This window comes from Ursus arctos, unplaced genomic scaffold (assembly GCF_023065955.2).
Source record: "Ursus arctos isolate Adak ecotype North America unplaced genomic scaffold, UrsArc2.0 scaffold_7, whole genome shotgun sequence".
Lineage (NCBI taxonomy): Eukaryota > Metazoa > Chordata > Mammalia > Carnivora > Ursidae > Ursus > Ursus arctos.
Genome location: NW_026623089.1, coordinates 63,097,583 through 63,112,705, shown reverse-complemented (window position 1 = coordinate 63,112,705; position 15,123 = coordinate 63,097,583). Strand labels below are relative to the sequence as shown.

The window sequence follows — 15,123 nt, the reverse complement described above, 5'->3', positions numbered from 1 at the left end:
AATCAATGACTGATTGAGGTAATTTTCAGCCAATGAAGGGAATAAAAAGGGAAATGAAAATGAAAATTATAACTAAAAAAGTGTTTTGTTATGATCACGGGTGAATTAAGAACATGAGAAGGATGAGCTGTTACAGGGAAGTCAGAATGATCTACAAGTAATTGAGGAAATTGTTCCCTTCAGCCCCCAGGGTAATTTGGCAGGAAACAACACAGCTAACTTTTTGCTGGCTGTTCAAATTAGCATGGAGGAAGAATACACTTCTTAAAATTTTCAAGTATGTTGGTAACATTCTATTCAGGTCCACGTTCATCAAATGAAAAACTAAATATTTGATCACTGTCATTCCTTCACTATTTACCAAGCGTCCACTGGCGCAACACTGCACTGAACAGAAATACAAGGAATCTCATGTGTGAGCCAACTATGGAATTCTAAACTCCCTAGTAGGCACATGAGAAAAATAAAAAGAGGTCAAATTAATTTTGGTAATACATTTTATCTGACTCAATACATCTAAAACATTACCACTTCAACACTTCAATATCATTAATGAGATATTTAATATTCTTTTGTTTTGTAGTAAGGCTTTGAAATCCAGTGTGAGTTTGTTACATTAATGGCACATCTCAACTTGAACCAGCCACATTTCAAGTGCTCAATAGCCCCACGTAGCTGGTGGCTGCTGTGTCGGACAGCACAGCCCTGGAGTCTCATATTATGGTAGAAGACACAGAGAGGAGGGCACACAATCCAAGACCTAAACCAGGAAACAAAATAAACACACAGAGTTAAGTTAAAATCCAAGGTCACAGGCTGATTTCGTGAGTGTTCGGGATGGCCTGGTAGATACCCAGCTCAATTCGGGAGACCGGTTGAAATAGGGTCCCCTACTCCTCTGCCATCTCGCCCCCTAAAATCCAAGGTCACAAACAAGAGGCACCAAAAGAAAGGTTCAAACCATGTGTTTGGGGATTTCAGAAAAGGGAGAGCACCACGGGCCAAAAAAACTGAGCCTTGAACTGGGCCATAAAGTAAGGTTATATCAACAAAAGGGATGAAAATTCTAAATGGAGGAAACAGAAACATAACGTGGTTTTCCAATTTGTCATTATTATAAGATAGCTTTGGGAAAGAAATCACGCCCTTTGGGAAACGACTTCCATGCACTTGTTTCTCCTCAAAAGTTTCAGAATCCCAAGAGTGGTAGGATGGCCAGGCCCCCGGCACTGAAGCCATAAGTAGGCTGACAGTACAGTGAAAAGAAAAAATAGAGCAGTAACCAGGTTGTATGTCTGCAGCACAGCAAGCATTTCCTAACAGAGCAGATGCTTGGGCCGTGAGAGTCTTACTCCTCTATCCACAATGCAGGGAGCCCAGCAAACTCTTATAGGTTTCTCACCCATTGCTCCTGCTGAGACCAAAATTTCAAGTTCATCTCCCTAAGGGAAGAGAAAGGCACTAAGGAGCCAAACCCACTCAAATCCTTGATCTCGTGCATACGGACTGCCTTGCTTGTTGGTTGGTTTGCGGAGAGTACAGACAGCTTAAGCAAAACCCGGAGTTACTCTCCCCAATCTTGGAAATGCTTAGCACCCTGGGAACTGGCCGATGCAACAGAATCCTTGTAACAGGCAGAAATTCAGTCCTTCTTGAAGGAGTTAACAGTGCTTGGGAGTAAAATCGTCCAGATATCCTCAAAGGCAGCTCCGCCAGCACTCACGACTCATTCAGCAGCCCAACTGGCTACATCGACTCACTACATGAACCTGAGGGTGGATTTATTGACTCATTATCAGTTTGCAGGCCTTTGAAGGAATTAAGGAGAACAGGGAGGGGAGAGACGGTTAAATCTGCTTAGAGTACAAAAATAGAGAACAAAAGGTCTCCCTGCTGTTTCAGCAACTCTGTTGTCTGAAAAATGGCCCCACCCTTCTTGAATTTGAAGAATGATGTCTAACTGAAAAGTGTTTTAGCTCAGCTGAAAACAATGCAGGGCCACGACAGCCCTGAGTTCAGTTAAGTTCCATCCCTCCTGCATCAGTCACGTTTCCAACCAGAGAAACAGAACCAGAAGATACATGTTAAGAGATTTATTGCAAGGCACTGGCTTATGCAAATGTGACACCCGGTTAGGCAAGTACAAAACCCTAAGGGCAGGCCCTCAGGAAGAGAAGCTTGAAACTCTCTGGCACAGACGGAAGCTACAGCCCAAAGACGGAATTTCTTCTGCTGGGAAAGTTCACTTCTGCTTTAATGGATTGAATCAAGTTCATCCAAATTATCTAGGATAATCTCCCCCACTTACAGTCCATTGGTGATGGACTTTGAGCACATCTATAAAACACCTTTACGGCAACACCTACACTAGTGTTTGACTCTGGGGAATACAGCCTAGCCAGGTGGACCCTGGCCATCACATCTCCCAATGCAAGGCCTCCTTCTGCAGTCAGACTCACTCTCCCGGAAAGCATCCCTGCAGCGCCGCTGCAGGCCTCTGCATGGAGGGACTCCCTATGGATGGCCTTCTCCTGCTGGCCCACCGTGCACAGCCCATCCTCCCATCTGGCCCACCTCACAACCCGTCTGCATGAAACTCCAGACACTGCTTTCCCCTCGCACTTTTGAAGGCTCAAATGATCAGTAAGCCTTTCTTCTGTCTCTTCCCCGAAACTAAAATCCCTTATAAGCACGGAGGATGTCTTCCGTCTTGGAATCCTGAGCGTGGAGGAGACCCTATGCATGTGTGTAATGGAGGTGAGCTCGTTCGCTACGTATAACCCAAATTCCCAGCTTTATTCCTCCCAAGGACCACCTGGATAAGCAAATAATTCAGACGAGAGGAACAGTATTTTCTCAATTATCCAAGTTTCAAAGAGAAGGAATGAAGAAGTAAGATTATGAAGAATGTACAGTGAAGAAGTGCATGTCTTGCATTCTTCAAATAAGCTGCTGTGAGCTTCCGTCCAAGTCTAGGTTTGCCGGAGAAAAGGGGGGACCTTTAAAGTTGAGGTGCTCAGGCACAATGTTACCAAGGTTCCAGTTCTCCCTCCAGCCCGTCGCCCCACAAATATCTTTGTCTCTCATTCTGAAGGGTCCCTTTCTTTTGCAGCTTCCACGGTTTGGTTGGAACTGCTTGAAAAAGTAATTTTATTTGTGGCCGATTCTTGACCTCTAATAGCTAATATTTGTGGAGCACCTGCCATATACCAAGCACCATCTCCACGACACTCAGGTAAGGTAGTACTTTCATCGTTCCCAGCTTAAAGATGAAGAAACAGGCTGAGCAGGCTAGGAAAACTGGGCTTTGGGCTCCACTATTCCTCCCAGAGAATGTGCTTCATCTTGGCCTTCGTCGTCATGTGGGCACCTGGGCACCACAACCTAAGGACAGTAGTGCCTACCTCAGTGCAATGTGTGAGGATCAATTAAGATCAAGTAAGTGAAAGTGGCTGGTACTGAGCCACGTAAGGGGTAAGCGCAAGAACCGGAGAATTTAGATGTTGCTTGGCAAATGTACTTACTCCTCCGTGCCTTGCTCAGTTATAAAGCCCCAGACGTTGGATCGCAGAACTGAGGATGACACCCGCTATGTTTTCTCTGGACAAAACTGGGTAAAGACGGTAACTCATGCTTCTCAGATATAATATGGCCTGCCTCTATCATAATCATCTGGGGAGCTAGTTAAAATGAAGACGCCCCAGGACCACCCCCCATCCCCATCTCACTGCACTGGTAGGAAGAAAACTGCCTTTTTAGACAAGCTTGAGTAATCCATACATGCTCCTGAATTTAAGAGCAAACACATACACACACACACACACACACACACACACGTATGTATGTATATACATAAAGCCCATCTTTATCAAAAATGTATGAAATGTATGAATGTAAATATACATACACATATGGATAAATTATATTTTATCAAAAAGATGCAAAGATGTCCATTTATGTGTTTTTTTCACCCGAATCAGAGTCAGTGGACACTATTTTTCATGTTTTACGTCGCATGAGCAGTGCTACAACCAAGCAGAAACCTACGGTAGCTCCCTTGACAAGTAAGTCAAAGCAAATCATACATTGGAGAATTGTCAAAAAGTACAAGATTGAAATCTAAGTCGAGAGGGCTTAAGCCAGTGGTCGTTCCCAACTGAAAATCACTTTTCGGGCTTACCAAAATTCACATATGTAGGCCCGTCATTGACTGACTGAATTAGAATGTCTGAGGGTCGAACAGAGGTCATGTCAAAATGTTTCTATAGATGATTCTAGCTACCTCCCTGGTTAGGAACTGCTCGTAACCATTTGGGTCACCAACATGAGCTCTACTTTTCCCATTTCCAAGGTGGTATTAATCTGTTTGTTTCTCTGTAGAACAAAGTTGTCAACAGGGGCGGATGTGGTTCACACACTGCTAGACACCTCTTGCTAATACTTCATTATCACTGTCTCCAGGACGTGTCCTTCACCGTATGCTCTGAAGAGACGGGGGAGGCCAATGGCACGCGGGCTCAGCAGACACAGACTAATATGCTCACACCTGGGCACGCACACACCTATCAGCGGTAGCTCCTCAACCATCATTTTTTCCCTAACACTCCCTCATTCTTGAACCTTCTGGTCTCCTTATTCTATGTTCACCTTCAAAGTGTATGATTAGCTGGTCCAAGTGCCTCCTCGTCCAGCTGATGACCCTCAAGTGAAGTGGGGCCTATACAAGCTAACGCCCCTCAACAGTCTTAGCGTCACGACTTGAACTGTCCTTTGACTTCAACCCAACGCTCCCCCCAGAACCTGTTCTCTCCCCTGAACTTGGAGGGATGCTTTACTTCCGCAGCCCCGACACGCAGGGCTGGCTGCACGGCCTCGAGACCACGCGGCTGCACAGAGCTCAGCTCTTACAAGGGCCACACCCTTGATTTACTGCTCTGCTATTGCTGTCTTGAAATTCTTAACAAGGGGCCTTGCATTTTTATTTTGCAGTGGGGCCTGCAAATTATGTAGCTGGTCCTGCCTACGAGTTAAGGGGGCTGCTCGTGGCCCTTGAAGTAGAGGGAGCTTGGAGAAAGTGCAGTCCAGTTTCAGAGTCTCAGCCTGAGTTCTGACCACAAGCGCCCACACCCATCCCTAAGGAGCTCTCAGCTTCTATGAACCCTCAACTCCCACCTGGACAGACTTGGTGAAAAAATTTGTTCTCTCCGTATGTGCTAACTGAGATATCATTTCGATTATCCCTGACCCTTGCTGGAAGATGAGGTCATGACATTTCTGTTTAACTTAGTATTTGCTAGTAGAAATGGTGACTAAATTGGAGAACATTAAAAAATTGTCCTCTTCATACCAGATCGTTTTCTAGAAATCGATACTTGCAAACCCCTATATTAACGTATTAGTTATCATCCATTTGTACTTTGACAGCGTTGCAAACAATCCACATTTTGAAAAACTCAAACAAATCTTGAGCAAACTCTTCCTGTTTCTTTTAAGCTCATAATGACAGTATTATTTTCATTTGTTTAGTTATGTTTAGTTATCTTATCTGGCAGGACCAGATGATCGAGCATTGTGTTTCAAGTCTTGCTTTTAATTTAACAAGGTAATACATTAATTGGAAGCAAATGTCTTTTTGTTTTGTTTTGTTTTAAGAAGTCCCCTTTAGTGATCAGGAAAGACAACAGATTCAAAAGAAGGTACGACTAATGCCTTTTGTTTTCATGAAACCATCTCAGAGCTGAAAATTACCTTACGAATCACGACATTCAATGTCCTTATTTTCCCCGTATATTCCCACAGAACACAGATTGTGATCTGCTCAATGAACCATGTCAACGTCATAGCACACAGAAGAGACCCCAGGGCAACCGACCCCAAACCATCTTAGCACACCTGTGCTTAAACAGTCCCAAGTAAATTACATGATCATTGAATATTGCTGCAGAGTTCAAACTATTCCTTCAGAAATTGAAGTGCCATATGATTTTCATCCTTTAAAGGTAAAGGAAAACCCTCTACTGTTCTTTCTAAAGATGACAGGAATCACTATTACATCATATATAAATGTTTATGAAGAACATTACTCTTGGAGACATTATAAAGTCTTTTGGAGACAAAATACATCACATCTATGTCATGCATAACGCTACATTAGAATTCTGAATAGCATCACCACTGTGAGATGCGACTACCCCTTGCCATGTCACACTTCTCTTAGGAAGGGGACACAAATGATGTTCATACAGTTTGATCACAGTGTACCCTAAATCACAGAGGAGTAATTTTGAATCATACAGGAACTGCTTAGGACTGCCTGACATCATGTGGTCCTTTGGTCACCAGCACTCCCTGGACATGCCTGGATCTATGCCTTCATCTCTCTGTGTCATTCTTACTCATGGAAGTATGTGTGTCTCTCACTAAACTGTAGGTCCCTTAAGGGCAGGAACAGTGTGTTTACTGTTCGTCTTTTAAATCTAGCATCTAGCACACTGACTGGCACATAATAGCAAATAAATGGATAAAGAGATGAATGAAGATCTTACAGAACCCTATATTTTCACATAGATTTATTATAGTAAAAGGATACTATGATCTCAATGAAGGCAGGGAAATATGTTATACTTAAAAAAAAATATCCTCCTATGCCTTGCATAGTGTTAGTGATGCAACAAATCTAATTAAATGATGAAGGAGTGAGGAGAAGCATAAGCTTATCCACTTACTTGCAAGCAAGCCAACTCCACTCGCAAGGGATCCAACCCAGGCTGTTTTTCCTTTCCCTTCACCAAAGGTGTCCAGCCATTCTATGTACAAGACTCCAACAGCCAACGGTGATCCATAACACAAAAACTGAGTGAAAAAGGAGACAAGCACAATCACCCAGCCCCATCCACCATCAGGTGACTTTTTAAATTCCATCGTAAGTTAAGATCAAAGAGGTGCTCTTCTGTAGGCCCTGAGCAAAAACAAAAAGGAAAGAAAAGCATATTTAGAGTGTGGTGGGGCACAGTATTTTGGATTAAAAATATCTCCTCCTAAATTAAGTCACAAAAAGCTTCTCTAAAAATGCACATGGAAAACACAAAACATCACTGACATATCAAATTAACTTTAAAATTTTTACTGATGATTTGAGTAAGGAATACATTCACATAGTTCAAAAAAAATTTTTAATTATAATAATATTTTTTTATTATATTATGTTAGTCACCATACAGTACATCCCTGGTTTTTGATATGAAGTTCCATGATTCATTAGTTGTGTATAACACCCAGTGCACCATGCAATACGTGCCCTCCTTACTACCCATCACCAGTCTATCCCATTCCCCCACCCCCCTCCTTTTTTTTTTTTTTTTTAATTATAAAAAGGCACAGAACAAAAACCTTGTCCCCATTCACCAGGTTTGGTCTCTTGTCACATGTTGGCTTCCCCAGGAAGCAGACTCTTAGTAAGAAGAAGGTTTTTAGGAACTGTTCTCTTCCTAGGTAACAGGCAGGAGAGGAAAAAGGTAAGCTGCCATGTAGTGTCAAGGTAGGGAACTTCTAAAGAGTTGCTCTGAGTTAGGCATGGAGAGTTGGCCCATCACACCCCCATGTTGATCATTCACCAGATTCAGGCCATCCAGGGAGTGGGCATGACCACAGATAAGAGGGCTCCTTTCAAATGAGGCAGTCATTCCCAGCGGGCTGTCAGCTGAAGGCACGCTGCCAACAGTACTGTGAGCAGCTAGGGCAAGGAATCTCTCAGTCCCGAAGGGAGTCTGGAGGGAACTGACAGCACATCACAATGTCCACCAACCTGAGTATCCTCCCAGACTTTCTTCATGAATATATAAGGAATTTTCCTCTATTTTGGCCAAAAAATAGCATATTGTACATTCTATTCCAAACCTTGTCTCATGCCCTTAACGTCCCCAAGACTTTTCCCTCTCAATACGTAGACAGCATCCTTAGTCATTTTTTTCTTAATAAGCACAAAGTATCTCACCATATGGCTGCACACTTGTTTATTTACTTACTGAATAAGCAAAACATTAAACAGCCTTTTAGTCTCTTTAGATGTTTGGCTATTACTATCATATGTTACTTAGTTTATTATCTAGATTATTATCTAGTTCGAGAATGAAAAACAGGGACCAAAGGTATACAGTCCACACCTACCTATTTCCCACCTAACTCCCATATCCTCCGCAGAAAACCAATGCTTCTTGTTTCTTTTATATCCTTCTAGAGTTGATGCATACATTGCTAACTCAAATATAGATTTCCTCTATTTTTTACACAGAAAAATAGTATAATACATAGATAGGTAGATAGAGATACATATAGAGATCTAGATATATCTCTATATAGAGATCTATATCTCTATATAGAGAGAGAGATCTATATCTATATATATATCTGTATGTCTTGTGTTTTTTTCACTTGACATGTATCCTGAAGATCTTTCCCATCAATGCATAGTGATCTTCCTTATTCTCTTCTTTGTGCTGCCCTGTGTTTCAGGGCTTTCTTTGAATTCAACCAGTTCCCTGTGATTTACAATGAAAACAACACTTGCAGTGAATAACCTTACCTATACATATTATCTTTTTGTATATATGCACATCTGTTAGGCAAAACCCAAAAGAGGAATTGCTGAGTCAAAAGGGTACGTGCATTGTAATTATAACTAGTATTATGAAATTGGCTTCAAGGGATTAAACCAATTTACGTTATCCCCAGCAATTTGTGGTGTGTCATAAAACTTTTGGATTTTTTCCAATTCGGTAACTGTAAAACAGTATTTCTTTATAGATTCAACTTGCATTTTCCAGCATTCCCTGAATGTTGTGTGTCATTTCATAGATGAAAAGCCATTTGTAACTCCTATCTAATTCTTGGTTGTGTATATATGGGTGTGTTCCTGGAATTTCCATTCTGCTCCATTGATCTGCCTATTCACTCACCATTATCACGTTAGTTTAATTACTAAGTTTAAGGTAAATTTGTAAGTGGATTTAAGGCAAATTGATCCTTTTATGATGTTGAGTATTTCTATCAAAATAACATGGTGTGCATTCCTTCAAGTCTACTATTGTGTTCTTAATGTTTACAGTTTCCCCGAACATGTCTTTTTAAGTATTCTATTCTTTTTTCTAATATTATAATTGGGGTTATTTCTTTGTCATTTGTTTGTGTATGTAAAAGTTACTGATGTCTATATGTGAATTTTGTGTCCCACTACCTTACTAAATTCTCTTGTTTGAAGTAGATTTTTGGACAAATCTCTTGGGTATATACGATATATAATACAATAAAGTTACACAATCATCTACAAACAGTGATAGTTTTACATTTTTATTTTGAATTCTTATACTTCAAATTTCCTTCTTTTGGCTTTGTATCAAACAAGGTGTACAGGATAATGTTAAATAGTAAGTGTATATGTCTCTGTCTGGTTCCTAACTTAGTCGGAACAGCTTCAAATGCCAAGGTGCTGCGTCTGCGGCTTAAATCAATTTATTTCACAAAATTAAGAAAACACCTATATTTCTCTATCCTTGAGTGTTATTATAAAGAATGCTTACTATGTTTTACCAAATGCATTACGGGTGCACAGGGAGAAGATCATGATCTCCTCCATGTAACTTTTAATGTAATAAAATCCGTATTTTCTTTTTTTTTTTTAAGATTATTTATTTGTCAGAGAGAGAGAACACAAGCAGGGGGAGCAGCAGGGAGAGGGAGAGGGAGAAGCAGGCTCCCTGCTGAGCAGGGAGCCCAATGTGGGTCTCGATTCCTGGACACTGGGATCATGACCTGAGCCAAAGGCAGACGCTTAACCGACTGAGCCACCCAGGTGTCCCTAAAATCTGTATTTTCTACTATTGAACCATCCTTGAATTATTGGATTAAATCATCCTCGGTATGCATTATTTTGATTATATCAGCCTATTTGGGGGACAGGGGAAGGATTTTTAAATTGATAAGTGAGATTGTCTTTTTTGTTTTTAATTTTTACTAAGTTTTTGTATCAAAATGATATTTTAAAAGAATTTGAAATATTACTTCTTTCCAAGTTCTAAAACAGTTTACATGGCATGGATTTGGAGGCCCAAGCCTTGACCTCCCTGCCCCCAACAGGGCTTCCCACTTAATCTACACTTCCTATGTCTCTGCACTGTGTCAGGTTTACAGTTTCAACAGAGTCTTCTTTGACCACAGATTTTTCTAAGCCATTCCCTTGGCTGTGGTTTCATCAGTTAAGAGCGAAAGACAGTGGAAAGTATCATTCACCCATTCATGCATGTTCCTGATTAGATGGTGGAGCATTTGGCTACCTTAAGAGAGTCACAGTTACACCCACCAGTTTATCTGGGCTTCAGTGAATTTCTTCACTTTGACATTCAGAACACTAGGCAAATATCATGTCACCACCTGCCACAGGCCTTTGTATAAATTAACTTTCAGTGTTTCATATCTGAAAACTGGAAGATGTTACAATTTGTACATAAAATTGTAGAGTCTAAAAGCCAGCTTCTCAGAACAAATGATTGTGTTAGCAGACAGAATACTGCAAAATTCCAAATATCTAAATCCTTTGGAATAATCAGATATGTCCCTTCATCAGAAATTAACTCTCTCTAGTACCTACTCTACTGTAAAAGCAAACAATGTAATTCTGGTCCTTCTGATAATTTGGTCCTTTGCAATTTTTCTTGTTCAAAATCTCTTTTTAAAAAAATATACTCTTGATTCCCTAAACTAGATAATATATGATAGCAATAGCCAAACAGCTAAAGAGAATAAAAGGCTGTCTAAGAACAAATGCATATGAGACGGTCTTTCATTTAAATCTTCAGATTACAGCACTTCAGGAAAAGTACACAATTACATAGGCAAAGCACCAGGATCATGAAGAAAGCCAGTATTTTCTGGACGATGGGGAGAGTGAATGGGTGAGGAGTATCTCCCTTGCCAGTTTGCAGACTTAAGTAGACAGAAATGCCTTTATACACAAAATACCTTGGCCTTGCTTTATTTTGCCTTGCCTTGGATGACATTTCAACACATCGGACAAGAGCCAGAGAATTCTTCTCACCATAAATATTTGGGAGAACAACCTTTGAAATACAAAGCTCCCGTGTATATCAACTCTGACTAGAAAGACAAGTTTTTATAAAGAGTTGGCTAACAGCTTCTGACCTTTAATTGTCTCATAGTTTGATATCCATGTAGTCTCAATAGAACATGCTGGAAAATACCATTTCGTGATTTCTTGTTTTCTGTCGGGGTAACGAATACCTTTCTCCTATAGTTTCCTCTATTCCTTAGGTGCTATTTCTCTGACATTATATATTCTGCAAGGTGATTTCACAAATAGACTAATTTTTACTTTCCCTCCTTTCATAATGGCTCCCAATTTCCTGTGGGGAACTTGGGTCTTCTCTACGGGTAGACAGTTGGTAGGACTGTTGATCAAGATTCCTTAATCTTGACCCATAGAACAGTACCTGACCCAAGCAACGGTAGCAGGACCTCTCCCAGGTTTCTGAATCTTAAGTGAAATGCCATAAGGAAGAAAATAGACATTTGAAGTTTATTGATTCCAAAGGTAGTACATTGAAGAGAGCCTCTGTCAGTTCCTACTATCTTGACTACCTAGGAGATACCCAAGATTGGTTTCTCCAGCCTTTTGTTTCAATCTATGAGCAAAACCAATAAATTATTTTGTTAAGTTAGCTGGTATTTGTTTCTTTTACTTCGAACAGAATAAACAAATTTGAGTGGGCCATAATTTCAAGTTGATTATTTTAGCTTTCTATACGCCATTTAGTTCCATTTGGGCCAAAGGGTAAGTTTAGAAATATAGTCTCTGGCCGCATAATATAGGAAATACAGATATGCCATATCTTTTTTCTGAAATTTCTTTATTACCCTTCCTTCTTCATACCTTATAATTCAATAGGATAAAAATTTCTTCTCTGGCATTCTCTTAAATAAAAACTTCAAATTAACTGAAATTTCCACTAAGCACACTTATACTAATATCTACAGAAATACAGCATTATAAAAGGGATCTTTATTCAACACGTTTTTTTATCACTTACAAATTAAATTATATTGCACTAGATACCAAAGGAAGTCAGAAGAAATATGACATGGCCTTTGCCCTCTAGGAGCTTATAACCCATAGCATGTGATCTTTGAGTGCCAAAGAGGTGGCCAGCTATTAAATGTTTGGGAGTCAGAGGGAAATGAAAGCAGGAGTGGAAGGCCTTATGAAGTAGGTTGGTCCTAAAGAACAATGGAGAGATTCAGGAAAGCGTGGCTCTGGCAAGAAAAACATGAACATGGGTGTGGAATCAGGACAGGCCTGCTACATTGGTGGAAGGTAAAGAAGGCGGGTCTTAGAGGACTCACAGAGGAAAAGAAGATTAGAAAGGTAGCACTCTCAGTTGAAATTTAAGAAGAAAGTGTCTCAAGAAGCCTATACTTATAACCCCAAGATAGGATTTTTTTTCATACTTTACATAATATATGCTGGCATTAATAACCCACTCATATTATCTAAGTGATGGAATTTTTTTGTCCTAAAAAATAACAAGATCTGTAAACATCAGAGAGTGTTGTTTTATTTGGACTATTGGTCCATGAGTATATTCAAAGTTTGGGGCTCTTACTCATATAACTGTATGAAAATATGTTTCTAGGAAACATATACATTGTAGAATGTTCTAGTACATTCTTTGAAAATTTGGAATCTTTTTTAACCAGAGTATTCACGAACCCAGACTTTGCATGACAAGACACCTTATAACACTCAAAATTATGAGCCATTTTGAGAAGACCATTCTTTGTCACACTACGGTCTAAGGGAACATCACAAAATTAACATTAACTTATCATTTAAGCGTACTTCTTATTTTTAATTTAAATATTAAATATGTTCAACATATTGTAAACCTTGTTTGGAGTGGAGAGAGAGGACAGCATGAAATAAAACTCACTGTAACAAGATAATATCACTCAAGAAAATCAGATTATCATAGTATACAGCACAGTATATCTCTTAATGCTAGAATTTGTTTTATCAAAGGGCAAATTCCAAAGGGCAAATCCCAAATTTTTCCAAAGAAAATGGAAAGGGCTGTTGATGAAAGTCTACATTTTACTCATGGTGATTAAGCTCCACTACATGAGCCTGCATTTAGTTCTGTTCAAGTAATGACAATCCTTTCTTCTTTCCTTGAGCCCATACTGGCTGAAAAGGTCTGTTCTCCACATACAGGATCCCAGAATTGCATATTTGACATTTATGAACATTCACTGTTGACACAGAAGCTTTCTGTCCCTGAAGTGTATACATACATACCATACTATTTTTTGCCAAATTGGGAGTGATTACAATTGATCGTACTTTCAGTTCATGGTCCCTCTTGCCTTGGTTCCCCCCACAGTAATCCTTCTCTAATAACCCCTTTTTGACTGTTACCTATATCTCAGTAAAGATGCCTAGATACATTTTTCGCTCAAATCATAGGAAGTAAAAAGAAAACTTTTTTTTCTTTTTTTGAATCTCGATCACGGCCAAATTACCTGGTGCTGAAGCATTTTTTTAAAATTAGGATCACGTGACTACATCCTGGTTTTGGGGGGGAGCAGAAATGGTTGATTCCAGGTTGGTTTTGTCTTGACCTGGTCATCCATCAGCTGTGTCAAAAGCCTAAATCATCCTGGGCTTCGTGACCTTCCTCACTTACACTGATGCTACTCTTGTTAAATGAAAGGCTCTAAACCACAGGCCAAGATGAGGCAACTGAAACCCAGGCGTGTGGCTGTTGGGGATGAAAACATGGCAGCCACTCTGGAGAACAGTTTGACGGTGGGCATGAGTGAGGACTGTCAAGGGCACAAGGTTTCTTTTTGGGGTAATAAAAATGTTTTTAAATTATTTTAAAGTATTTTTAAAGTAGATTATGGTACAGCTTGCACAACTCCTGAATAAAATCTATGGACCTCTACACATTAAGTAGGTGAACTTTATCATATGTGAATCGTGTCTCCACAAAGCTCTTAAAGTAGAACACATTCGAAGCTACTGGATAGTATGTTTTGGTTCTGACTCCAATACAGGTAACAAGTTTCATAAACTACAAAGCAGACCTGCTCTGCGGGAAGCAGTTCTAGCACTGACACCGCTCTTTCCCGACGGTGACTTTTGTTCTTCCAAACATCCATCATGAATTCTCCACCACTGCAGTTTGGGCCCAGGGATGCTGGAAACTGAGGGAAAAAACTGCAGGGGATTCTCATAAAAAATATAAGTAAACAAATCATTCTTTGGGTGTTTTAATAAACATGAAAATAAGCAAATAATTATTTGGGAATTCTAATAAAATATAGGTAAAAAAATACCCTTTAATACATACTGAGGCTCATAATTCAAATATAAGTTAATTAAAGTCCATTTAATGGCCACACGCATAAGAGAAACAGTTCACTAATTAAGAAATGACACCTGTGGCTGGTGCTCGAGTCTGCCTCCAGCTCGGCTATCAGTCCACTTCTTTCACTTTCCTATTTCTCAAGTAGCTTCATTCTACAATGTTTGAGGAGTAAAAAGTGCAGCATTTGGAGTCATCACTTGCAAAAGAGTCAACACACTTATGACTGATTTTTGATTATTTAGGAGTAGATGTAAAATACTATAAATTCCCTCTGGGCCAATGATACCAACTTTCAAGAGAACCTACTCCACTTGGTGATTCCTATGTTCATGAACACAGCCACATTAACACCAATGTTAGTCCTTTAAACGTTATAGTCACTGGCTGAATTTTGTCACTTTCCAATGACATTTCATAATCCATACAGTATATGATTTCTCTTCTGAAGTAAAATACACTTATGTATGTATCAAGGTCATTTTTTTTTTAAAGATTTTATTTATTTATTTGACAGAGATAGAGACAGCCAGCGAGAGAGGGAACACAAGCAGGGGGAGTGGGAGAGGAAGAAGCAGGCTCATAGTGGAGGAGCCTGATGTGGGGCTCGATCCCATAACACCAGGATCATGCCCTGAGCCAAAGGCAGACGCTTAACCGCTGTGCCACCCAGGCGCCCCGTATCAAG

At 40.0% G+C, this 15,123-nt stretch overlaps 1 protein-coding gene across 3 annotated transcripts in view; it reads right to left on the bottom strand.

Annotated features, from left to right (window-relative positions):
* The window catches only part of SLC16A9 (solute carrier family 16 member 9), a 36,912-nt gene extending 22,060 nt beyond the window's left edge, over nt 1–14,852 (bottom strand). For 2 of the 3 annotated variants that reach the window (XM_026504249.4, XM_048219090.2), the window contains exons 1-2: nt 14,155–14,852; nt 6,726–6,958 (exon numbers count right to left, since the gene is read on the bottom strand). In XM_026504249.4, coding sequence (XP_026360034.1) covers nt 6,726–6,921 — 196 coding nt within the window. In that variant the 5' untranslated portion in view covers nt 6,922–6,958; nt 14,155–14,852. Of the gene's footprint in view, nt 1–6,725; nt 6,959–7,389; nt 8,282–14,154 lie in introns of those variants that run through there. The other variant, XM_057308581.1, reaches the window with a different exon arrangement.
* Nucleotides 14,853–15,123: the final 271 nt, after the last annotated feature.